Source organism: Glycine soja, unplaced genomic scaffold, assembly GCF_004193775.1.
Source record: "Glycine soja cultivar W05 unplaced genomic scaffold, ASM419377v2 tig00104483_1_pilon, whole genome shotgun sequence".
NCBI classification, from domain to species: Eukaryota; Viridiplantae; Streptophyta; class Magnoliopsida; order Fabales; family Fabaceae; genus Glycine; species Glycine soja.
The window spans coordinates 22,927-46,987 of record NW_021144438.1 but is presented as its reverse complement, the minus strand read 5'-3'; the positions used below and the strand labels follow the sequence as shown (position 1 = coordinate 46,987).

Sequence of the window (24,061 nt, the reverse complement as noted above, 5' to 3'; positions counted from 1 at the left end):
TTTTTATCCTCAAAATACCCTTCAATGAATACTTGTCCTTATTTCTTGTCTAACAAGTAATTGTTATATTTACGCTGATTTCTTATGATTAAAAATAATGATTTGTTAATTTAAAAACCATTTTATTGTTTTTTAATTCCTAATTAACCTCACTTATGTGATTTTTTTTTCTCTTTTCATTTTTGTTTTCTTTCCTTTACTATATAAGACACACTAAATTCAGGTTTTCAATAATAAAAACTGAAGAATATATTCCTTCATGAAGGATAAGTTGAAGTTTCCTCCACAAGATTTCTTTAAAGAATATACTTATTGTATATATATACTTTTGAAGTGTGGTTCTACTGGTAGATAAGAAAATTAAAATTGTATTAACTTGAAGGGCTAATCTTACTGTTTTGGAGGGTCTTGGTGCTCATTTAGAAGGTAACTGTATTAGCTGTATTTTATATTTGGTGATTGGTGGAATGTTTGTGTTGATTGCCAAAAAATTAATAGTGAATACTTGCAATTTTTAAAACTTAAATAAATGGTTAGTATCTATGTTTAGGGATAAGGCTTAACTATAAAATAGAAGGTCTTATATGTAGTATGTCATACTTATATACTGTTGCCACCAATATTTTCATACTTTTCTTGTTAGCATGTCAATTTCTTTTGTTGTTATGTTCATTTTGTACTGTATTAATTAAATTCCTATGCGTGTAATGTATGGTATTCTTTTCCAAGGTTGGATTTTATACAAGAAAAGCCAGTAACTAAATGATGAATATCCTTAAGTTTGCATCATTTAGCTTTTTACAACACGTATCCTACGACGGTTGTACAGAAACCGCCTTAAAAAATAGTACGGTGACATTTTTATAATTATTGTTAGTTTTAGAGTATTTTACGACACACATTCTAAGACGGTCATTGAAAACCGCCTTAGAATGTTATATGTAATTAAATTCACTGCGGGTCTTAATAAAAACCCGTCGTAATTGAGAAACAAAAAAATGCAAAATGTGTCCTCCTCCTTCTCCTTTTGCGAACCCTAATTCTTGAACCTTCCTGCCTCCACTCAACTGACCCTCTCATACTCTCACTCTCATACTCTCTCTTCTCTTTCTCGTAAGGGTCCCCACAGTGCACATGGGAGCTGGTGTTGACGATGAAACGAGAAAGAGCACAAGACGTTTATGAAAAAGCGTGCAATAGCTTTCACTAATTTGGCAAAGAGGCCTCCCATTTGCGGCAATGCAAACGCACCTCCTCTTTCCCTCATTAATTGAAATCGCTGTCCCAGATCGAGCAAGTGAAGAAGCTGCTAGCTATTAGCTATGGCTAGAGGAAAGATCCAGATCAAGAGGATACAGAACACCACCAAGAAGGCCAACGAGCTCACCGTTCTCTACGATGCCAAGGTTTCTATTATTATGTTCTCCAGCACTGGAAAACTCCACAAGATTGAGCAATCGTACGTTTTTTTTATTCTCTATCTCATCCAACAAACCCTACCTACCTATCTTCTCTCTTATGTCTTTTTCTTTTTTCAAGAACAAAGCAGTTCTTCGATCAATACCAGATGACTCTGGGAGTTGATATTTGGAACTCTCATTACGAGGTTCTCTCTTTTCTTTTCTTCAGATTTACTTCTGCCTGCTGCTTTGGAAGTTGTAATTGATAATATATTTTATTTTAATTGGTTGATTTGTCCCCCAGAATATGCAAGAGAACTTGAAGAAACTGAAAGAGGTGAATAGGAATCTTCGTAAGGAGTTTAGGTATATATATCTTTCATCACTTCGATCGATCTCTTTGGTAATGTTTTATTCTTGATATATATATATATGCACATGCACATGTTTTATTTAATTTGTTTACTGCTGGTGTTTGTTCATGGCTTAGGTAGAGAATGGGAGATTGTCTGAATGAGCTGGGCATGGAAGATCTCAGGCTCCTTGAGGAAGGAATGGACAAGGCCGCCAAGGTTGTTCGTGAGCGTAAGGTTAGATTAATTATATGTTCCTCTTTTTGCTTTACATGAGCAATCAGGCTAGCTACCCTGTGCATATGCTATTTGAAAACAAGAGTAAAGATCTTAAATTTTGTATATAAAAACTTGTTTGTGCTGTGTCTGCAGCACTTATTTGGTTAGAGATGCATAGCAGCACTTACTTGTGTCTGCGGCAAACACAAAGGCGCCGCAACAGAGTCTTTGAATTCGTATGTTAGGTGGGGAATGATTTAAATATTCTTAATGGAACTCTTATTAAACAATAATGATGGTATTATATTCTATTACCAGCAGGTAGCAGGTGTATCATTGGCTTTCCTTGCCTTATTATATTCTATTATAATGGAACTCTTATTATATTCTATTACCACCAAATTATGCAGCAATATCCTTTTAAAAAAAGGCACGCTAACTCAATGGAAAATAAGTCAATTAAATACAAACTTTCAAATGCCAATAATGCCTTGGTATTGGCTACAAATACCAATGCAACTAATAGCAAAAAAACCAAATTGTGTAGAACAAGACACACATAATTAGCATAGTTATTATGGGGAGGGTTGAGTACTCCCCATTGTTTGAGACAAGAAGGTGCAGAGGAAGGTTCATCTACAGGTCCTTTAGGAGGCATTTGGTGATATAAGTTTGTTTGGACATATATGATTTTATTATTCTTTTCTATCATTTTATCACTTGGAACTTCTTTTTTCTAGTATTTTAGATGCTAATATAACTAGTTATGTCTTTTATTTATGTAGTGAATCTTTTTTCTTGTTTTGCAAACAAGATTTCGTGTCTGTCAACCATCTTTGATATCATGGTCTGTGCTAATGTTATCCTCTCTGACCCTATTCTCACATGCCGTATTTCATATTTTTTTGGTTATTGAGGGGGATCAATGGAGTACTGTTGATGCTCAGTGGGCTCAGCTGATTGGACTTATAAGGTCCTTGGAGTTTCTGTCTTTTGGTTTTACCTTTTTTTATAGAGTTTTTCACTGATAAAAAAATATTAGAGGTTATCTCATAAGTGTATTTCCATTGAGAGTACACTACAAATACTGTATGAAATGGTTTTGCAGAGTGTATGAAATGGTTTTTATTAACATATGTCATATTTTTGTTTTACAAAAAGCTAATAACAAATAATTTTTTGTTTGTGGTTCTAAAGCTTGAGCTTTAGTTGCCTTATTCTTGGGTAGGCTCAATTGTTACAACAGAATTTAGAGTTTGAATTTAATAAGTTCACTAACTCTGGTTTTTATGAACTGGTAGGTGGTGGAGATATATTTTATGCTGGCTTGAATATCATTTTTCTGTACATATGTCAACTTCCTATTGATCAGATGTGAGGCACATATGTCAACTCCTGTTATATGTTCTGTAACAGACATTTTCAGCTTATTAAAATTTGTTGGCAGGCCATACGATCATGAGATGGTGGACTTGTAGTTTGAGTGAACTGTTTTTCTGAAAATGGAGTATCTACTTGTAATAATCTTGCTTGTATACTCTTTTTATTTGTTTATAATTATGCTAATGTAGGATTTATTTTCAACTCTTTTCCTCGTGTTTAATTTGCCAGCTTCTCTTAATTGTGACTTGTTTGACCTTTTTTTTCTTCCTTTTTATTTAGAACCAACAACACTATTTTTATTTGCCTTTTTTTTTGGCTTTCCTATGTTTTTTTTACTTCCATTTATTAGTAAAAAAAAATTGTAATATTAAAAATTATAAAAGTTTTTCTCTAATTTTTTTAATATAGATTATGAGTATCCTTCATAAGTATTATTTGAGCTTTTCATAAGTATTATTTGAGTCGAATTAAGTAAGTTACATAATTTAAACTCATGATCGTCACTTAAGTTAGAATAATTTCATATTAATAAATTTAAGTCTTTCATGATGGAGATATTATTTTCATGTATGAAAGTGAGAATCATTAATTAAGAGTGTATATGTGCCGAATCCCGAATCCTTTAGTTCATATCTCTTTTATATATATATATGTATTTTTTTTATATATATTTGGTGTGAAAATGAAGCAAGGCCTTTTGTTGCGTTATTTAAGGTGCTTTCTAACCCCAAGTCCTTCAACTTCATAGCTTTGCAATTCACAGGTAAGTCACATCACATGAGAATGTAGTTGGTCAGTTTTTCACGAGACAAAGTTCTCCCAAACACTTCAACATGGCTTCTTCAGCTATGGAAACCTGCAAATCAGAGGATTTGCACATGCAGGTTGACATTGAGAAGAACGCGAAGGATATAAGGTCTCAGTGGGTGCTTAACGCTCATGAGCCCCCAAGTCCATGGCGTGTGGTTGCAGATTCTGTGAGCAAAACTATCTCCCACTATAAACATAAACTTTCCTCTCTCATAGATCAACCCTGCACCACACTCCTCCTTTCAGTTCTGCAGGTGGTTTTTCCAATTCTTGCTTGGGGCAGAAACTACACTGCTACTAAGTTCAGGAAAGATCTTCTTGCAGGTCTCACTATTGCTAGTCTTTGTATTCCCCAGGTATACATATTGCATATGTTATTATAATTAATTTATATATAATTAAGCTAAGCTACCACTTGCAATTGATATAGAACTATTTCTGCTTGTTGTGTGATGTTTTCAATTTTCAATGCAGAGCATTGGGTATGCCACCTTGGCACATCTTGATCCTCAATATGGCCTTTGTAAGCCACTTCTTTTTTTCCTACTTATTATCATTACAATTGTTTTTCATTCCATATGATGCCTTTTTAAATAATAAATTTAGTACTCGATATTGGTTTATTACTAATTTGTGAAATAAAATGATTTAGATACAAGTGTGGTACCACCACTTATCTATGCTGTAATGGGAACCTCGAGGGAGATAGCAATTGGTCCAGTGGCAGTGGTTTCTCTTTTGTTATCCTCAATGATGGAGAAATTAGTAGACCCTGCTACTGATCCAGTGGGTTATACAAAGCTGATTTTGCTTGCTACTCTCTTTGCTGGTATCTTTCAGACTTCCTTCGGACTCCTCAGGTGAACAATTAATTAACATACTATGCTCATATTCCTATCATTATATTTTTATAAGTTTCCCATAAGGTTGAGAGTGATCTTTTTTAACTTTGCCATCCATTAAAATTTAACAGACTTGGGTTCCTTGTGGATTTCCTATCCCATGCTGCAATAGTTTTGGAACCAGATTCCAATTCACCATTCAGTACATTTATTATAATAAATTTAATTATAAATATTATTAAGCATAAGTTTAATGATTAAAAAACATGTAGTTGTTTTCTGTTTGTTTGTTTATTGTCCCCTTAATTAAAAAAAATCTGATGGATTAGGTACGTGTTTAATTTGATTTATTTTTAAAAATATTATTATTTACTTTTTTTTGATAACTTTTTAAAAAAATAATCACTCATATTCTGCATCCATTTATTAGTGGAAAGGTAAAATAATAACTAATTAGCTTCCAAATTAAACAGGCACAAGAAATGTAATTATTAAAATTTCCTAGAACTAATAAATATAATTTCATCATGCATACGCATATCATCAATGCTAACATATATGTTGAATTACAGTGGAACCCTCGAAATTTTATCTTGGGATGCTCGTTCTTGGTCTTCATCCTAACGACGAGATTTTTGGTAGGCGATATAACTGAACCAACTCTTAAATATTACTATGTCTTTGTTCAATTCCCTCTAGTTTGAAATTAATTTGTGCTAATTAATTGGCAGGGTAAAAGGAAGAAGAAACTATTCTGGTTGGCATCAATCTCTCCTCTTGTATCTGTTGTTGTGTCAACTCTAATTGTGTTTATCACAAGAGCTGATAAAAATGGAGTTAAAATTGTGAAACATGTAAAAGGGGGGTTGAATCCAAGCTCCATCCATCAGTTAGACTTCAACAACCCCTACATTGGAGAAGTGGCCAAAATTGGACTAGTGGTTGCTGTCGTTGCCCTTACTGTGAGTAACCAATTATAATTATAATTATATATGAAACCCTCAACTTAATTAATACAATATACGAAGTTACCATATTCATTCCCTATCTATTTTTTTTGTCAAACCTAATTATTTTCCATTTCATTTTTAATTTATACTCCAACAACTATTCTTGCTTCTGTGATTCTCTCTGCCCTACCAGGACTCATTGACCTCAGTGAAGCTTACAAAATTTGGAAGGTTGATAAGATAGACTTTCTTGCATGCGCTGGAGCATTCTTTGGAGTACTGTTTGCATCTGTGGAGATTGGTCTACTTGCTGCGGTAATCATTGCCACTTCCATATCTTCTCACTCCCTTCTGAAATGACTTTACTTATTAATTATAATTTGTTATTTAAAATAAAATAATAAGTATATTCTTAATTTTCTAGCATAGACGACTTTAAAAGATATTTGAAAAACTATATTAATTTTTTCATATGATAATTATATATATATATATATATATATATATATATCCTATATATACTTGACTTAATTATTGTTGTCAATTATAGATATATAATTTATTAAAGTATATGGTAAAATATAGTTTTTAAAATATAATAAATGGGAGAAATAAAAAACATTTTAGAAAAGAATCTTAACAAGTTAATTTCTCATTCTTTAAAACTCAGTACATAATGAGTTTTGCTTTTATTTTGTTAATATAAAACATAAATCTATATTAATATTTAAGATAAATAATATTTTCAATCCTCGTGAAGGAGAAACGGGTGTACTGGTGTACTAGAAAACAATAGAAATAATAAAAATTAAAGAATGTTTAACAAGTTAACAAAATCAGAGGATTTGCACATGCAGGTTAACAAAATCAGTGCTAGTTGATTTTGTTGCGGTGTCCAATTTTTAATACAAAGATAATTATACCATTAACTAATTAGAATTTCTCTTAGATATAATTTTTAAAATAATTATCATAAAAATTAATATACTCTTATTATGTATACCAACTAGCACTGATTTTTTAATATGATCAGTTAGATTTTTTAATATCTCCAACAGATTTTTTTCATATAAAAAAGTTATTACTATATATAACAATCTATGATTTTATTAGTTCATTCTAGTTAAATTCTTTTTTGGCTGTTTATTGATTTATTATGTGATGTAATTGCAGGGTACTCAAAGATTTTTGCAACGCTTGGAGTTGTATGCAAGTGTTGTGATGGGGTTGGAGGCGCCTGCACTAGTAAATGGACAGAATCTTGCAATAACCTACAATGTTTTCCTTGGAAATCACACTGTACTAAGCAACATTAAATATTTTATGCTAATTAAACATATAAATATAAATATACACAACATTTTAATGTAATTAGCATCTGTAGCTGTATTTTTAGTTTTTTGTAGGTTGCTATGATTAGATTTTTGAAACTGAACCCTTTTTGGATGTTATGGTTAAAACTGAGTTATTATCGGAGTCCACTGCTTTCCATGTTCAGTCCCTTGATTCAGTTCATATGAATTTTTAAGATAATTATGATTATTAAACACATACTAATAGTTGAAACTGGTTGACAATGATTCAGCATATATGGTTATTTGTGGTAAACCTGTTTATTGTACTGCTCCATCTAAAATTTGGTACAACATTTAAAGACGGTTAATAACAATTAACCGTCTTTGAAAGACACAGTATTTAAAGACAACTATTAGCAAATAACCGTCTTTAAATGTCTATTTTGACACGACTTTCAAAGACGATTCTTTGTTAATAACCGTCTTTGATTGTAAAGTCTGACATACCTTTCAAAGACGGTTATTAGCTAATAACCGTCTTTGAATGCCTATTTGACACACAGTTCAAAGATGGTTATTAGCAAATAACCGTCTTTGAATGTAAACTCTGACATAGCATACAAAGACGGTTATTAGATAATAACCGTTTTAACGACGTTTTAAACAATGACGATTTATAACCGTCGTTAAATGCACTAATTAACCGTCGTAAAAAGCCTTTTTTTTAGTAGTGTAGCTGTATTTTATATTTGGTGATTGGTGGAATGTTTGTGTTGATTGCCAAAAAATTAATAGTGAATACTTGCAATTTTTAAAACTTAAATAAATGGTTAGTATCTATGTTTAGGGATAAGGCTTAACTATAAAATAGAAGGTCTTATATGTAGTATGTCATACTTATATACTGTTGCCACCAATATTTTCATAGTTTTCTTGGTAGCATGTCAATTTCTTTTGTTGTTATGTTCATTTTGTACTGTATTAATTAAATTCCTATGCGTGTAATGTATGGTATTCTTTTCCAAGGTTGGATTTTATACAAGAAAAGCCAGTAACTAAATGATGAATATCCTTAAGTTTGCATAATTTATTTTCTGCCTTCTTGCAAACTATGTCTAAATGAAATTAAAAGCTCTTTTTTCTTTCTATGCATTTATTACAATTCTTTCTCAATTATGACAAGTACATATATAATAATTTTGAATGATTTTTGTTCACTAATTTTTTGTGCATATAGTTAAAGTAATATTTAAATTTTGATAATTGTTTTTATATTTACATGCAACGTAAGTTGATAAATTAAGCGTATATGTATATATATTTATTCGATGTTAATTTTTTTGTTTTTATAGAAATATTATCTATATTTGATATTAAGAAGTTCTGGTAAAGTAAAATAATTAAGATTAGCGTATCATCAGAAATTAAAACAATCTTCATATATAATTTAATTTAAAATTTCATTTGAATTTTTTAATATTATTGCATGGCGTAATTAGGGGGAAAATGTGACTTTCTTTTAAGTTTTAAGATTTTTTTCACCAAATAAATCATTAATTTAAAATTAATTTTATTGAGTAACAAAATATCATCATGTTGGGAAGAGAGACGATTTTTATCAAATATGATTTGTAAATTCTATAGTCAATTATGGTGAGTTTTTATTTGATAAAAAAATATTACTGTAGGTTTTTTTAAATTCTAAGATTGTAATTAGAAAAATTATCTTAAATTCTATAGATTCTAAGTCGACTTTTGGAAAAACCATCTTAGGCAGGGTTTAGAGAAATTTGTAGGGATCACCATGAAAGCTTTCTTGTGGGGTCTTATGATAATAAACTAGAGAAAACTTTAAATTCTAAAATGAATCAAATCATTATTGTTCTAACTTTCATTTGTGAAATGTTGTCAAAATGTTAAACAACTAAGAAGCAAATTAAAGCAGACCTCAAATTTTCAAAAGAAAGATTCGAAAGAATTGAAAGTTTTGAAGAGGCAATATGCGGCACTACCAAAACAAGAAAAATGTAGCATTTACCAGCAGTAATTCTTATTAGCTTTTGTTTATTTGATTTGGGTAATATAGATAGCTACCAAGATAAGCAGAATTTTATTACAAAAGATTTATCTATTGAAGTTTTATTTATTTTTCTTTAAATAATTATGCATCATCTTTCTTGTTTTTCGTACTTTAGAATTTCATACCGTATAGCAGTATTTTTATGAGAAAACATATTAACATCTGAATTGTTAAACATTAAAAACATGTACACATGTATGAACTTTTTGCGTGAAAGTATTTTGATATTTGAATTGCTAAGATATATATATATATATATACATATATATATTTCATTTTAATTGTCAAACCTTTCTCTAGTTTATTATCATAATAATTTTAATATGAAAATTTTTTCCTATATTCTGTCTCTTCTCGACTAACTAAAGATTTATTGAAGATTGTTTTATCAGCAAATTTAAATTCTTGTTTCTATTTTTTTCACTCCAATTAAATTTGGGGAGCATTTTATTTATTATTTGTTTATAATTTTTTTACTTCATTGTCATAATATTTTAAAAACTTTATAATTTTTTTTTACTGAAAAATTTCTTATTGTAAAACTTTTATGTAATTTAGTAAAAAAAATTGCAAAATTTCCTCACCGTTACGCAATTTTTTCCATCTACTCTATTAATTCAATTTACAAAACTATTTTTACGTAGTAATTATAAAATATATTATATTCTTAAATTATTATATACTCAAATAATAGTTTTTAGTATTTATAAAAAAACATTATTCTTTAGTTATTAAAATGGATATGATATAAAATAAATATAATTATTTTCCCAAACTAAATACTCTGCAGAGCACAGGCCCATAAATATTGAGAAACATATCTAACTTTTCTTTTTTCTTTTTTTTTTCTTAAATATATCTCGTAAAATTTTAAAATATATTGAAGAGTCTGATGACAAAAATTGTAAGAAACATATCTAATTGTAAGAAAAATCATTGGTTAAAATAAATAGGATCACCATAAATGTTAATTGATGCACAAAGGCAAGATCAATCAAAATAGAACTGACTTGCTATGAACTTATTGCCCAACCAAGTTGAGAAACTATTGGAAACATTGTAATAACTGGGATGCTAAATTGGATGGATATTAAGTTTCATAGCCAAAAGCAGAAATTCCAACCCCAAAATGTTAATTATCACCAATAGAACCAATTAAATTCGAAGAGAGAACCAGAGCACTTCTCACCCTCATCATATGTACAGTCTCCCGAGGTCTCAGCATTGAGTTTCCTTGTCCAGCACCAACTCCAGCATGCATATTTACAGGGCTTGGAATCCCCACCATACTAGAAGAAGGCATGCCTCCAGAACTAAGCATAGATGATGATGGCACTCCCTGAAACCCTGGTCTAATGCTTCTGTTAATCCCACCCCAACATGCCCATACCATTTCCACCAGGCAACATTCGCACACCACCAAGATCACTTCCTGAAAGAGATCCAGGAACAGACATGGTAGATTGCGGCATGTTTCTGCTAGATATCATCTGATTATATTGTTGTATTCTCTTCTGTTCGTCAACTGATAAAGGTGGAGTTCGTGAAACTCCATATCTACTATCCCTGAAAACACATGCAGTCCCTAGCATTGAATAACTAATTATGTGTATTTAATAATTGCATAGCAAGAATCTCCAGTTATAAAATGTGCTAACCTGGCAGGGGCTGCCAATGGACCAGATGATGTTAAGTTATTGCTAAGACCAATATCAGAAGATGATGGAAGTGATGAATTTAGCCCAGCTGAAGGATGCACAGATGAAACAGAACTATGATTTGACATTGGTAAACCACCAGCAAGAGAGCCTTGATACCCAAGAGACAGGACATCTGGGCTTGTTTGATTTGTATCACAAAGATCAAGTGGCCTTCACCAGAACTCAAAAATGGTTAAGATACTTGTGATTGTGCCAAACAAAACAATAATGTACAACCAGAATGTGAAAAATTCAAGGTAACCCTAGTTGTGGCATAGACAATAATACAATAGTATTCATAACTTTAAAACTTCAATGCTAACCACCACCACCACCCAACAAAAAAATCAAATCAAATCAAATAGAACTTATGTCAAAACATTTCCATTCAAGTTGTTCGGGCAGATTTGGGAAAGAGCAATCCCGTGTGAATTATGGACAGGTACTAATGGTTGGTTATCATTCTGCATTTAAACAAAAGAATTTCAAATCAGCTGTTATTAAAAGGTTTTAAAATTCTTACAGCTACCACCCTGCTCATAGATACACATCAATAATATTCTTCAAAAATAATTAAACCAACCAGCAGTGTATGTCCCATATCGGTAAGATATTACCATACAAAATCAGCAGGAAAAGTGCCAACAGGATATAAAAAAGTTATGCTGTTTGCTGCATAATCACATTAAAATCAGAATTAAAAAAATGACAAAAATTATGATTAAATGTCCGACTTCTCCAGAGGTAACTGCACTCTAGAAATCAACCAGGAAATAAACCAATAGATACAGAAAAGTCCAATTCCAAAAAGGTTACCATTAGGACCGCAGGAAGGGGGAGTTAATTAAGGATAATTAGAATATTAGTTTTAGAGTTAGTTAGTGACAAAAAAATAGGAAGACTTAAGGTAAGGAAATTCATTCAGATCTGCCAGTTACCATTCGTAAATTGAACATTTGTTTGCTGTGAAGGAAAAATCCTTCGTGAGGGGGAAACCTTTGGAGGACTTTGTTCTGTTCTTTTCCCATCAATCAAGAAATATGTTGGAGATATACTTTTTTAACTGCATAATATTTTATTTTTCAATTTTTAAAATACGATTTAGTATATAAGTTGATTTCCTATATTTTAGGAATAAGTCAGTTTTAATGGATTAGTCTAGTCAATAAGTGGTTCCCCTTATCTTTAAGGAGCAAGTTAGTTTTAATATTCTGTTTTGCTAATATCTTGTTATCTAATTAGTTTATCTTTTACTATTTATTGTATCGCTGTTGAGAACAATTTGAATTAGAATAGAATAATTCTATTTCCTTTGCATACGTATTGTCTCTCTTCTCTCCTCTGTTTTTTATACTTTCCTCCTCAAAACCAACAATTGGTATCGAGAGCCTTATTCTTACGGGATCCTGTATCATGGAAGGTGAAGCAAGTTTTACCCACATAACTCTTCCAATCTTTGATGGAGAGAATTATGATCTTTGGGAAGTGAAAATGCAATCCTACATGGAGTCTTTGGATTTGTGGGATACTGTGGAAGAGGATTATGAAATATATCCACTGCCTGAAAATCCCACCATGGCCCAAATTAAAAATCACAAGGAAAGAAAGATGAAGAAGGCAAAGGCGAGGTCATGTTTGTTCACTGGTGTTTCACAAATGATATTCATCAGAATCATGACTCTTAAATCACCCAAAGCAATTTGGGATTATCTGAAAGAGGAATACGCTGGAGATGATAGAATACGAAGCATGCAAGTGCTGAATTTAAGGAGGGAATTTGAGCTTCAAAGGAGGCAAGAGTCAGAGACAATCGAAGAATACTCAAACAAATTATTGGGTATTGCTAACAAGATAAAGTTGTTGGGAAGTGATTTTGCTGATTCGAGAATTGTAGAGAAAATTTTGGTAACGGTGCCAGAGAGGTATGAAGCATCTATAACTTCATTGGAGAACACAAAGGATCTGTCAAAAATCACATTGGCAGAAGTGCTACATGCCCTGCAAGCTCAAGAGCAACGAAGGTTGATGAGGCAAGATCGTGTTGTCGAAGGTACTTTGTAACATCTCAATTTTTGTAATCTAGATTAAAAAGGATTGTTATTTATAAATAAATAAAGTTTTAGAAAAATGATGAGATTTTATAAATAAATAAATAAGAAGATATAATTATTAATTAAAATAATGATTTGAGAGAAAATAAAAAGGGTATTTCATTTATTTGTTTGATAGAAAATAAAATAGAGTTTGTTTTTATAAAATAAATAAATAAATATAGAGCAAATAATAGGCTGAGTACCTAGGTATAAATAGTTATGTTAAGTCAGATGCCTCTTTTTGGCCTCATTTTCGTTTTTCCCATTCTCCTCTCAAAACCCTTTCTTTTTCCCGTAGCCCACCAAACCTGTCTTAGAAAAATGACGATCTCGGGCTCATTCACCGTTGGATCATTGTGAAATTTGAACACCACGTTTGCAACCCAATTACGAGCATTCTAACCGTTGGGAATTTTGATATTATGTCTGAGCTTAGAGGAAAACCCTTCGCATTGTAGCCTTTTATTTTCCTGCAGAAACCCAAAACTGTCTCGGTAAAACTACGATCCCGAATTCGTTAACCGTTGGATTTTCATGAAATTTGGATATGTTGTTCGTAATTCAATTGCGCACAGTTCCACCATTGGGATTTTTGAGATAATATTCGTGGTGGGAGAAAAAGGAATCGGATGAAGACAGTACAAGTGGAGGTTTCAATCTCTTCTCCGTCTCTCTGGCGTTTGGGAATTCTATCGGAACAGTCGGAGGAATAACTGAAGGAATCTAAGGGAACCGCTAGAAATGTTACTATCGCTAGCTGAAGACACGTGAGTCCGCTCAGAGGTAAGGGATGAATTTATCGCAATTGGGGGTTAGAATGAACATGTGTAGGGATCTTTAGAGAACTAAATTTGGGTTTATTTTGGGATGTTTATTGAATTATAATTTTTCATAGGTAAAGTGTACATGATTCATGAGGTGTGATAACATGTTAAATTGAGATTATACCATTGTGATTGGGATTAAGTGTATGTGATAAATTGAGTATGTATACGATTGAGATATATATGTGCATTGAGTTGTGAACTATGAATTGTACAATCACACGATCATAAGTCCCTTCAAGGGCGATGAGTTAATGCTAAGTCCCTTTTAGGGCGACGAGTTGATGTTAAGTCCCTTTTAGGGCGACGAGTTAATGTTAAGTCCCTTTAAGGGCGACGAGTTAATGATAAGACCCTTAAAGGACGACGAGTTAAAATTATTTTGAGAACAATTGAGAAGTCATGTGTTTTGTACAGTTCATAGATAGAGTCTGTGTGCTAAAATATTTTCTTGGTTGGACCTGAATCAGGAGGGAGAGGCCCTGACGGACTCTTCGGAGTGTAGGCCTTGGGGGTCACACGGTTTGAGTGCTCCTTTAAGCCTATGTTGATCTTATATGGTTGGAGAATTCTCGCAAAACACTGTGACCCTGACTGGTCTCCCTATGATATTACCTAGTGAGAGTGACTTGACTTACTATTGTGTGGCTTGTCTTGTCATGTACTCCTAGGCGCCCGCCGAGGTTTTTCATTGACATGGTACCACATTGCATATAAGCTTGAGTCTTAGCATAACTGTTGCATACGCTTGCTAATTGTTTATTATGAAATTGATGTGTTATTATGTCTTGATCGGAGTGTGTGATTCCTGTGTATTGTGATTGATGATTGAAAGGTGTGATTGATGGATGAAAAGTGTGATTGATGAAAGGCAAAGTGATGAAATAATGTGAGATATGCTAAGTAAATTGTATTTGGCTACTATATGTTGTGTTGTTTCTCTCTAGTAGTTAGAAATGTGATAACTCACTCCCGGTTTGCTATTTGTGTTTGGATCCTGTGATGATATTGAACTTTGTGTTCGGGGGATATGAAGAACCTCATGCTAGAGGACACGAGAACACCACGCTTTGATAGGATGTGACATTAGGATATAGGTTCTATATTAATTGTATGAAACTTAGATGACCTACTTTGTGTCAAGATGACTTTATTATTTATTTGGACAAGTTTGAATATGATGTAGAAGAAAGTGAATGTGAGCCTTTTACCCATTTGAAAAGCTTGTATTTAAAAATGTTTTAAAAATACTTTTAATTAATATTTGAATTTTTATTCCTTTATTAATATATATGTGAGGGGTAGAGGGTGTCACATGCTTTGCCCACCAAACATCATGAAGTTGATGAAAGCAAAAAGGATTTTTTCAAGAAGAACCAGCCAGCAAGCAGCGAAAATAGTGCAAACAACCAAAACAAAGGTAAGGATAAAAAGAAAAATTATCAACCTTGAGTAGTGAATCAAGTGAAAGTTGGTTGATTGATAGTGGTTGTACGAACCACATGACATATGATAAGACTTTATTCAAGGATTTGAAGCCAACTAATGTCTCAAAGGTCAGAATTGGGAATGGTGGCTATAAAGGAAAAGGAACTGTTGCAATTTCAACGTGTTCAGGTATCAAATTAATATCAGATGTTCTTTATGTACCTAACATTGACCAAAACTTGTTAAGCGTAGGTCAGTTGATTAAAAAGGGATTTAAAGTGTCCTTTGAACATCAACATTGCTTTATCTATGACAATTTTGGCCGGGAAGTTCTAAGGGTTAAAATGAAAGGTAAAAGCTTCTCATTTGATCCAGCAGAGGAGGAGCATACAACCTATTTCACTCAAGTCACACCCACGGAATTCAAGCACAAGAGACTTGATCATTGCCATCTTGAAAGAATGCTAAACATGAAAAAAAGGAAATATGCAAAAGAAAATTTGAAGAAGTTTCAAATGGAGGAATGCAAATCTGCTAGCACACTAATGAATCAAAAGGAGAAGTTCCAAAAAGAAGAAGGTGTTGATAACATTGATGAAGGATATTATGGGAGCTTGATTGGATGTCTAATGTATCTCACTACAACAAGGCCAAACATTCTATTTGCTCAAAAGAACAAAACTGGAATTTTTATTGATAATCAAGTAGTCATTGCTATTGCAAACAATCTCGTGTGTCATGGGAAGACTAAACATTTCAACATCAAGTTCTATTATTTGATAAAGATGCAACAAAGTGGTGAAGTGAACTTAATTTATTGTAGGTCTAAAGATCAACTGGTTGACATGTTTACAAAGTCACTACCTATCAACAAACTTGAAATCAAAGAATTGGAGTTTACAGTTCCAAAAGCAAGGAGGAGTGTTGGAGATATACTTTTGTAACTGCATAATATTTTATTTTTCAGTTTTTAAAATAGGATTTAGTAAATAAGTTGATTTCCTATATTTTAGGAATAAGTCAGTTTTAATGGATTAGCCTAGTCAATAAGTGGTTCCTCTTATCTTTAAGGAGCAAGTTAGTTTTAATATTCTGTTTTGCTAATATCTTGTTATCTAATTAGTTTATCTTTTACTATTTATTGTATCGTTGCTGAGAACAATTTGAATTAGAATAGAATAATTCTATTTCCTCTGCATATGTATTGTCTCTCTTCTCTCATCTGTTTTTTATAATTTCCTCCTCAAAACCAACAAAATACAATCTTTTATATTCTTGCAAGGTTTCAGAGTTGAAACACAGGCTGCACAAGCTATTGAGGAGTGAAGAAATGTTCTGGGAAGACTGGAGACTGGATTGGAGATGAAGGCTTGGCGATTCTTAGTTTTGGGAGGAAGGGTTAACGTAGAGAAGTTTTGGGAGGAAGGAAGGATTTAATGCAATAGAAATAAAAACTCAAAAGGAACTTGAGCCCAAGTTAAGGCACTTGAGTTTTAGTAGTAGTATGAATAAAACAAAAGCAAATCCGAATCCTTATATTATGTTTTAAAAAGGCACGTGAGCCCAACCTACTCAGTTTAACAAAGCAGTGAGCCCAATTTCCATTTGACCCGCAAGCCCAAACCAAACATCTCCTTCATAACCCTAATTTGAAACTGCCTCCACGATTGTGGACGGAGAAACTTCTCCTCTTCGCAAGATCCACAACACGCATGACAGCCAAGAGGAGCAAAGCAGCCACGATTGCCTTTTTTGCGGCTTATGCAACACGACGCCATCACAATTGTGTTTTCCCTGAAAACCGCAGCATGATAGCTTTATAACATCATGATGCGCTCTATTTAAAAACACTGGTTGGAAAGCCACCTTAATTACAGTTATCCCCAACCAGCCTTAGTTGCAGCCTCTTTGGGGGTTGCCTTAACTGTAGCCCCAAGGGTGGTGCTTCAGTCCCGCATCAACTAGAGATATGGCTTAAATAGAGCTCATAAACCTTGGACAATCCTCACCTTACAAGCTGGTTTTGTGGGAGTTGAGTTAGGTCTTAAGCCAAAATTCCAAAAGTTAAGATTAATAGTTAGAGTAAGTGACAAATAAATACGACTGAATGAGAGGGAATTCATTCAGGTCTGTCAACATTTGTAAGTTGACAACTAGTTTTTGGTGAAAAGAGAAATCGTGTGAAGGGGAAACCCTTGGAGGAGAGTTCTCTCTTCTTTGTTCTGTTCTTTAGTCTTAGAATATGGGTTATGGGCCTAAGTAAAAGTCATTGACTGAGGGTTGCTCCCCACTTATATATTTTATCTTGGTCTTATCTCTAGCCGATGTGGGACTTGAGTTTTTACCAATACACTCTCTCACGCACAATGTAATACAATTAGGCCATTGCAATACAAGCAGATCTAATCTTAAAATGGCATTCATACAACTACAAGCATCACTAAATTCAAGTTTCAACTGTATATAAATTAAGTTTGTCGGATATTTGAATTAACTAATCATCATATTTAACTAGTCATAAAAGTGATTGACTTAAAATAAATACCATTTTTAAATGTCACTGCAATTGTATATTAGAATCCACCTAATATAAGATTTTGATTAAAACCTGATTCCTGTGGTAAACGTTGAAACAACTGTCGAGCACTACCCTGCTAAAGATACAAAAATGTAAAACCAATCAAACAATGAGGATCTACTAATATGTATGTGTGAACGCATAATAAAAATTAAGAAATAATAAGGTTTAATTAATCATTTGGTCTCTCTATAGTTACAAAAACTTTCCCTTTTAGTCCCAATGCTTCAAAGCATCCCCTTTTAGTCCCTACACATATCATTTTTAATCCTTGTTAGTCCAAACAGGACTTAAAGGGATTAAAATGATATGTGTAGGGAATAAAAAAGATTAAAAAATGTGTGTAGGGACAAAAAGGGAAATTTTTTGTAACTATAGAAACCAAATGAGTAATTAAACCAAATAATAAAAGTATTCATGCCTTTGGAATTCCAGGTAGTGTAGACGAATAAGACTGAGAAGACCCTGAGTCTTCCGCGCTATCTGCACCATCCCCAGAAGTTCTATCCATTAAAATTTTGTGACGCTCCTTGCACTCTTTTGGTTTCCGAAAGATACACTGGAAATATTGCAAAATTGTATTCCTTCAATTATAGATCCATGAGAAAGATAGCTGAGAAATAAAGGAGAAAAGAAAGAACAGTTCTGTCATGATTGACTGAGTGGAAAACAGAAAAGGGAGAATACTCCTTCCAAGGATTTCCCCTTCTACAACCGCTCAGTTTCCCAATCAAGGTTTATCAATAGCAAATAACAGCCTATGGCGGTGAGCTAAAAATCCACAAATCCGCAATACACATACGGCAGATGGCATGATGGCCTATGGCAGAAGCATGGTAATTGAATCGGGATACAAATCAAGAACCGGAAGACCAATTTTCCAAATCACAAATCTAAAAAAAACAATATAATAATAAACTAAAATTCAAGTAAATATCATCAATCTCAGAAAAAAAAACAATGTCATAACAATTATCAAAGTCTCAAAATCTCATCACATAAAGTCATTAACATAATTCTTAAAAACACCAAGGTTATCAACAGTGGATGACAGCTTATGGCTGTAAGCCAAAAATCTGCCATATACATATGGTGGACCTATGGCAGAAGCAATGGTGGACAAAAAAAAAATATAGACAAAAACTAAAAAAAAGCATAAATAAATTTTAAAAAAAAACAGAAGAATCATATACTAAATTTCAAGAAAATATCATAACATTCATCAAAGACATAATGGTGATTAAAAAGGATAGTTATAAACTAACAATTAAATAACAGAATTAGAAAACAATTAAATATATCAGAATTTAAAAAAGGATACAAATAATAATAGTTTTATAAACACAATTAAAGAAGAATTAAAAATATAAAACCAAAATAATATTTATAATGAACAAAAATACAAAACATTATAATTAAAACACATAATAGAACAGTAAAACAAGAGAAGCAAAGAAAAACCAGATAAAAAAAGAGTGAAATAAAGGAGACAAGTTTGTTGGAGACGGTCATCGCCACCAGAGATGATCACAGCTGCCAGTGATGGTTGTTGCAGGGTCACTGGAAGAGTACCTCAGTATTGTTGGGGTGCAGTGTTTAGTTTAGTAATTGGTCACAATTTTATATCTCGAGAATACAATACTTTTATAAGGGTTTTTCAAACATTTTGGGCTTTGGGTCTGGTCAGATCATGGTCCAAACTCAACCTTTCTTTTTTCCAAGGGTTTTTAAACGTTGTGGGCCTATGGGTCATGTCATACGGGTCAAGTCATACGACCTAAACCCTTCTCTAGTACTGTTGATAGCATCACTAACAAGCTCCCAGTTTGGACCCATATCATGCACCAGGACAACAAGAGCCTGCAACATTGGATAATAGATAACAACTTTATGCAAGTCACTAAGTTCAAATATTTACTCCAAAACATGACAAGAGTTAAGTTGAGATAACTATCGAACAACAAACAACCTGCTCTTCAAATAGTGACCAAGGACTTCCAGAACCAGGCTGTCCCACAGAAACCTACAAGAATTATTAAACCAAAAATGCAAATAAAAAGATCAGTACGGTGACAACAGACACTTTGCTACCACACAACCATCTAAGTTCCCAGCAAAATTACCTTAAGTGCTTTGGCTTTCCTCCCCCTATCTCGTCCACCACTAATGATTCTAATAAATTTACTTGGACTGGACATGTTACTCATTTGCGAAGCAGCAGGGGAGGGAATAGAATTAGCTATTGGAGCAACATTGTCAAAATTATCAAGGGATTGTTTTGTTGGCTTCAGCTTCTTCACACTATGCTGGCCATACAAACCTTCAAAACACGACAGTTAAAAACATCAAGCATGAAAAAAATATAATACTGACTACAGAAAAGTTTTCTAAATATATTATCAGATAACAGGGCAGTTTACCGCTACTTCCATTAGGTTCAAAGTGATGACTATCCAATCTCTTTTTGGCATGATCCCTCTGTTAAATACATAAAAACACCATAGGATAAGCGCTGAAGAAAATATTGTGAACAACTAAGAAAAGGAAAAGCATAAAAGTAAAGTTCTCCAATGTCTACTTCAAAACAACATAAAACATTATAAGTTCAAAACTCCATATCCCATCTAAACATTATTGACTTCTATAGGTGTGTTTGTTTTCATGTTTCAAATGCTCAAACTGAGGTTTGACCCAAAGCAACAACACACAAGCTTTTCCATTGAGGTGTCTTGAAAGTTGTGCCATCTACAAACCAAACACACTTTATCCCACAACTAAGCAACATTCAACTAGTTTTTACAGTAGAAAGAGTCTCTAAGGTTTTATTTGAATTGGTGGAAGGAAATGAAATGGAACAAATTGGAGAGAAACAAAACATAATAGAATAAAAGTTCTATTTCATTGTTTAGATATTTTATAATGGAATGGAAGAAAGTTCTTGATCAACTGTTTGGAAAGTGATCGGATGAAATAAGTGATAACTTTTTTTATTCCCATATTACCTTTACTTTAAAAATACCAATATTTTATTTATATTGAAAAGGAAAATAATTTTAACAAAATATCAAAATATAAAGAACTAAAGGGTCATGGAGTCATGGACTAATAGTCTAATATTCATTTTTTATTTTAATTACCTGATTTGTGTGATTGAAATAATAGAGAAAAGACAACTACAGCATGGTGCAGGCAAGGTGAGAAGTGTAAAAAACGTAGCAGTAAAGAGCATAGAAGAAATGTGCTGCTGAAACAATTCATTCATTGATAATCAGAGGGTAAGAATAGAACCATAACTTCATAATTTATACAAAGTTAGACCTTTAGCTCCTCTCATCCCCCCAAATTGGGATAGGTTTCACTAGTTTCCATTATATTTAATCCTCATTTTATCAAATCCAAATAATGAAACATAATAACATTATATTCCATCCCAACCTCTTCCACCAATCCAAACAGAGACTAAATCTAAAACAGCATAGGTATCATTACCCCCAATTTCAGTTTACCTCAATGAAATCACAATTCAGAATTGTTGGCAATTGCTCGGTCATCCCCATATTATATTAGAGAACAAGGAAGCTTTCAGTTTTCAACCAAGATTTACATCTATCAAATACTAATGAGGTTGTCCTCAAAATTATACACACACACACACACAGACACTGAACTTTGAAATTGGCTAGTATTAATTTCCATTATAAATTACAAACAGGAAGGAGACAATGAATTAGAATGCTTATCAATTCTTTCCGCATTTAGTGCTGCATTTTCAGTTCTATATTAATTTCCTTCTTTCCATTCCTCTTCATATCAGATTTCAGAGGGGTAACAAAATTCATCATGATGGAAAGAAAAGTACAAGGAGATGAGGAATATGAAGGATAATTGATCTCCCTTAGCAAAAGAAAATGCAAAGTAAAGCAGCAGAAAAACATCAATGGAGCAAAGCTACCAAGTCCCTTTACAGACAGAGCAAAGAGTATTTGAAGAGGAATCTACATGATATAGATTAGATCTCACATAATTAAGTGACAAAGAATTAAACATCTGACAAAGCGTTCGAGATTATCATTATATAATTGAAAAGACAGAAATTAGATGATGCCAATTAAATAGGGTAATCAAGAACTCACATCTGTAGAATTTCAATAAGGTATGACCAAACTTTTGATAAAAAGCTTGTGGTTGCGCCACAACAAAGTTCTGAAACTACCTGAGGGAGCGACAGAAACTTGAGACTTACAATCCCTCTGGTTATACAGAATTGTTTGGTATTCATCATCAGCATTTCTAGTGAATTTCAGCATGAAGAAGTCTCCATTGTTAGACATGCACAATGGTAAAATCATTGATTTTTCTTCATAAGGACAAATATTAAGATGTAAATAACTAAAATTTATTAATTGAATCCAAGACTTGTCATCTCCAAACTTCCTCATCTGCCACAAGCAAAGATGGGTGTTGCTATCTTGCCAAACACACAGCGAGTCTCTAAAAACTCCAATATTTGTATCAAAAAAGCAAAAATCGTCCGGAAGAAACAGTGATCTGCAAGTCTCCTTCTCCAGGTCAACAGAAATAATTACGATTTCAGAATGAATGGTTTCTTTTCCCTTAATAACAACCCAATTAATGGTTCCACTCAGATACACTCCACCAACTTCAGGTAAAGTCCAAAGAACAGGAAAACCTTTAAGGTTTCTCCAACTATTGTCACCCACGCCAAAAACTTTCATCTCAGTCTTTTCAGATACATCAAGTGAGAGCATAGTCAACGCAATTGCTACAACCTTGTATTTGTCACTTGACGGATCATTGCCAAACCCAAACATTGTTCTACGACCGATGCCCGGGGAAAAAGACAGCGCTGACGATTCTCTGGATATCACCCTTGTCGCCTTGTTCCAGAAACAAACATGGTATCCTTCTGGTATTTCGCTAACCCCACAGTGCAACCCATTACATGAACCGACCAGATGGTAACCTGACATGTTTGCGAAATTGAACAAGGACGTTTGAATTTGTAGGAAATGGAATAACGAACTTACATCACACGATTCCATGTGGATTTCAGGGATGGATTCGAGGCAGACATTTTTTATCAATTGAAGGTGTTCCAAATCGTCCTTCGCAGCAGATTTGCAAAGGTGCAATTTGATGAAATAGGGTTCTGACATCAAGGAGTTCCATTCCTTGCGCACACACTTGAATCAGATCAAAGGTTTCATGGGAAGATGAGACAAGATTTCCTCGATGATTTCGTTACAGAGGAGTGACGACCATGGTTTCTTCTCTGGTCGCATGTTTCTGTGGCTTTCAGCGAAGCGCCTAAACACTCTGAATCCAAATTCTGTACCTATCAAGGCATGGACCTTCGTGAACAGTGCATATATATATATATGTCCCAATGTTTCTAGGGTTTAACCCTTCGATAAATGAATATATTTTATTTCAGAGACAAATGTTTTTAATCTTTTAATAATTGCTGTAATAAAATTGGAAATAAATCAGGCGAAAGATGCAGGAGCTAAAAACAATTTCTTAACAAATTTAGTGCAATAAATCCTGATTTAAATACACATAACATTTTTTGTCCATTTGGGTTAAGAAAGAGAAGAAAGATTAGATATGTTTCTCACAGTTTTTATCATCAGATTCTTCGACATATTTTAAAATTTTATGACATATATTTAAGAAAAAGAAAAAAGAAAAATTAGATATGTTTCTCCCAATCATAGTCCATTTTAATAACTACAAATAATTTTTTATAATTACTAAAAACTATTATTGGAGTATATAATAATTTAAGAATATGCTATATTTTATAATTACTACGTAAAAATAGTTTGAAAATGGAATTAATAGAGTAAATGGGAAATAATGGGGTAACTGTGAGGAAATTTCAGCATTTTTTTTACTAAATTACATAAAAGTAAAATATATAACAATGATCAATGAATGAATAATTAAGTAAAAGTTTTACAATAAGAAATTTTTCAGTAAAATAAAACTTTAAAAGGTTTTTAAACTATTATGACAATGAAGTAAAATAAAAAACTATTAACAAATAGATAAAAAAAAACTTCAATAAATCTTTAGTTAGGTG

The 24,061-nt window shown here is 32.7% G+C and overlaps 6 protein-coding genes and 1 pseudogene across 6 annotated transcripts; 4 read left to right on the top strand and 3 right to left on the bottom strand.

Moving 5' to 3' along the window:
- The first annotated feature begins 1,035 nt into the window (after window positions 1-1,035).
- Window positions 1,036-2,321, top strand: LOC114404532 (annotated as a pseudogene).
- A 154-nt stretch (window positions 2,322-2,475) lies between these two features.
- Window positions 2,476-5,987, top strand: LOC114404529 (sulfate transporter 2.1-like). Its single transcript, XM_028367433.1, has 7 exons — window positions 2,476-2,633; window positions 2,890-2,945; window positions 4,104-4,521; window positions 4,640-4,688; window positions 4,818-5,025; window positions 5,139-5,178; window positions 5,739-5,987. The coding sequence occupies exons 3-7, from the start codon at window positions 4,189-4,191 to the stop codon at window positions 5,985-5,987; spliced, it is 879 nt and encodes a 292-aa protein (XP_028223234.1). The 5' UTR covers window positions 2,476-2,633; window positions 2,890-2,945; window positions 4,104-4,188.
- A 108-nt stretch (window positions 5,988-6,095) lies between these two features.
- LOC114404528 (probable sulfate transporter 3.4) lies at window positions 6,096-7,343 on the top strand (the record flags this gene model as incomplete). The annotated part of the gene is made up of 2 exons (XM_028367432.1): window positions 6,096-6,272; window positions 7,131-7,343. Coding segments are annotated over 2 exons (375 nt in total), but the record flags the coding sequence as incomplete, so codon positions are not given.
- A 2,923-nt stretch (window positions 7,344-10,266) lies between these two features.
- On the bottom strand, window positions 10,267-11,595 carry LOC114404534 (chromatin modification-related protein EAF1 B-like). The gene is made up of 3 exons (XM_028367435.1): window positions 11,405-11,595; window positions 10,991-11,203; window positions 10,267-10,898 (listed from the first exon to the last, which is right to left on the bottom strand). The coding sequence occupies exons 1-3, from the start codon at window positions 11,500-11,502 to the stop codon at window positions 10,697-10,699; spliced, it is 513 nt and encodes a 170-aa protein (XP_028223236.1). The 5' UTR covers window positions 11,503-11,595; the 3' UTR covers window positions 10,267-10,696.
- A 1,111-nt stretch (window positions 11,596-12,706) lies between these two features.
- On the top strand, window positions 12,707-13,093 carry LOC114404527. Its single transcript, XM_028367431.1, has one exon. The coding sequence runs from the start codon at window positions 12,707-12,709 to the stop codon at window positions 13,091-13,093; it is 387 nt and encodes a 128-aa protein (XP_028223232.1).
- A 6,298-nt stretch (window positions 13,094-19,391) lies between these two features.
- Window positions 19,392-20,718, bottom strand: LOC114404524 (chromatin modification-related protein EAF1 B-like). The gene is made up of 4 exons (XM_028367428.1): window positions 20,376-20,718; window positions 20,079-20,275; window positions 19,925-19,978; window positions 19,392-19,815 (listed from the first exon to the last, which is right to left on the bottom strand). The coding sequence occupies exons 2-4, from the start codon at window positions 20,160-20,162 to the stop codon at window positions 19,705-19,707; spliced, it is 249 nt and encodes an 82-aa protein (XP_028223229.1). The 5' UTR covers window positions 20,163-20,275; window positions 20,376-20,718; the 3' UTR covers window positions 19,392-19,704.
- A 1,382-nt stretch (window positions 20,719-22,100) lies between these two features.
- Window positions 22,101-22,946, bottom strand: LOC114404526 (F-box/kelch-repeat protein At3g23880-like). Its single transcript, XM_028367430.1, has one exon. The coding sequence runs from the start codon at window positions 22,944-22,946 to the stop codon at window positions 22,101-22,103; it is 846 nt and encodes a 281-aa protein (XP_028223231.1).
- Window positions 22,947-24,061: the final 1,115 nt, after the last annotated feature.

Coding starts and splice junctions, on each gene's coding strand:
- LOC114404534 (XM_028367435.1), bottom strand. CDS start 11,502: ATGCAGAATGATAACCAACCATTAGTACCTGTCCATAATTCACACGGG. Junction 11,204..11,404: donor TTGAATGGAAATGTTTTGAC/ATAAGTTCTATT, acceptor GTTCTGGTGAAG/GCCACTTGATCTTTGTGATA. Junction 10,899..10,990: donor CCATTGGCAGCCCCTGCCAG/GTTAGCACATTT, acceptor ATGTGTTTTCAG/GGATAGTAGATATGGAGTTT.
- LOC114404527 (XM_028367431.1), top strand. CDS start 12,707: ATGACTCTTAAATCACCCAAAGCAATTTGGGATTATCTGAAAGAGGAA.
- LOC114404526 (XM_028367430.1), bottom strand. CDS start 22,946: ATGTCAGGTTACCATCTGGTCGGTTCATGTAATGGGTTGCACTGTGGG.
- LOC114404524 (XM_028367428.1), bottom strand. CDS start 20,162: ATGAGTAACATGTCCAGTCCAAGTAAATTTATTAGAATCATTAGTGGT. Junction 19,979..20,078: donor GGAAAGCCAAAGCACTTAAG/GTAATTTTGCTG, acceptor TAATTCTTGTAG/GTTTCTGTGGGACAGCCTGG. Junction 19,816..19,924: donor GGTCACTATTTGAAGAGCAG/GTTGTTTGTTGT, acceptor CCAATGTTGCAG/GCTCTTGTTGTCCTGGTGCA.
- LOC114404529 (XM_028367433.1), top strand. CDS start 4,189: ATGGCTTCTTCAGCTATGGAAACCTGCAAATCAGAGGATTTGCACATG. Junction 5,026..5,138: donor ACTTCCTTCGGACTCCTCAG/GTGAACAATTAA, acceptor AAAATTTAACAG/ACTTGGGTTCCTTGTGGATT. Junction 5,179..5,738: donor TCCTATCCCATGCTGCAATA/GTTTTGGAACCA, acceptor ATTAATTGGCAG/GGTAAAAGGAAGAAGAAACT.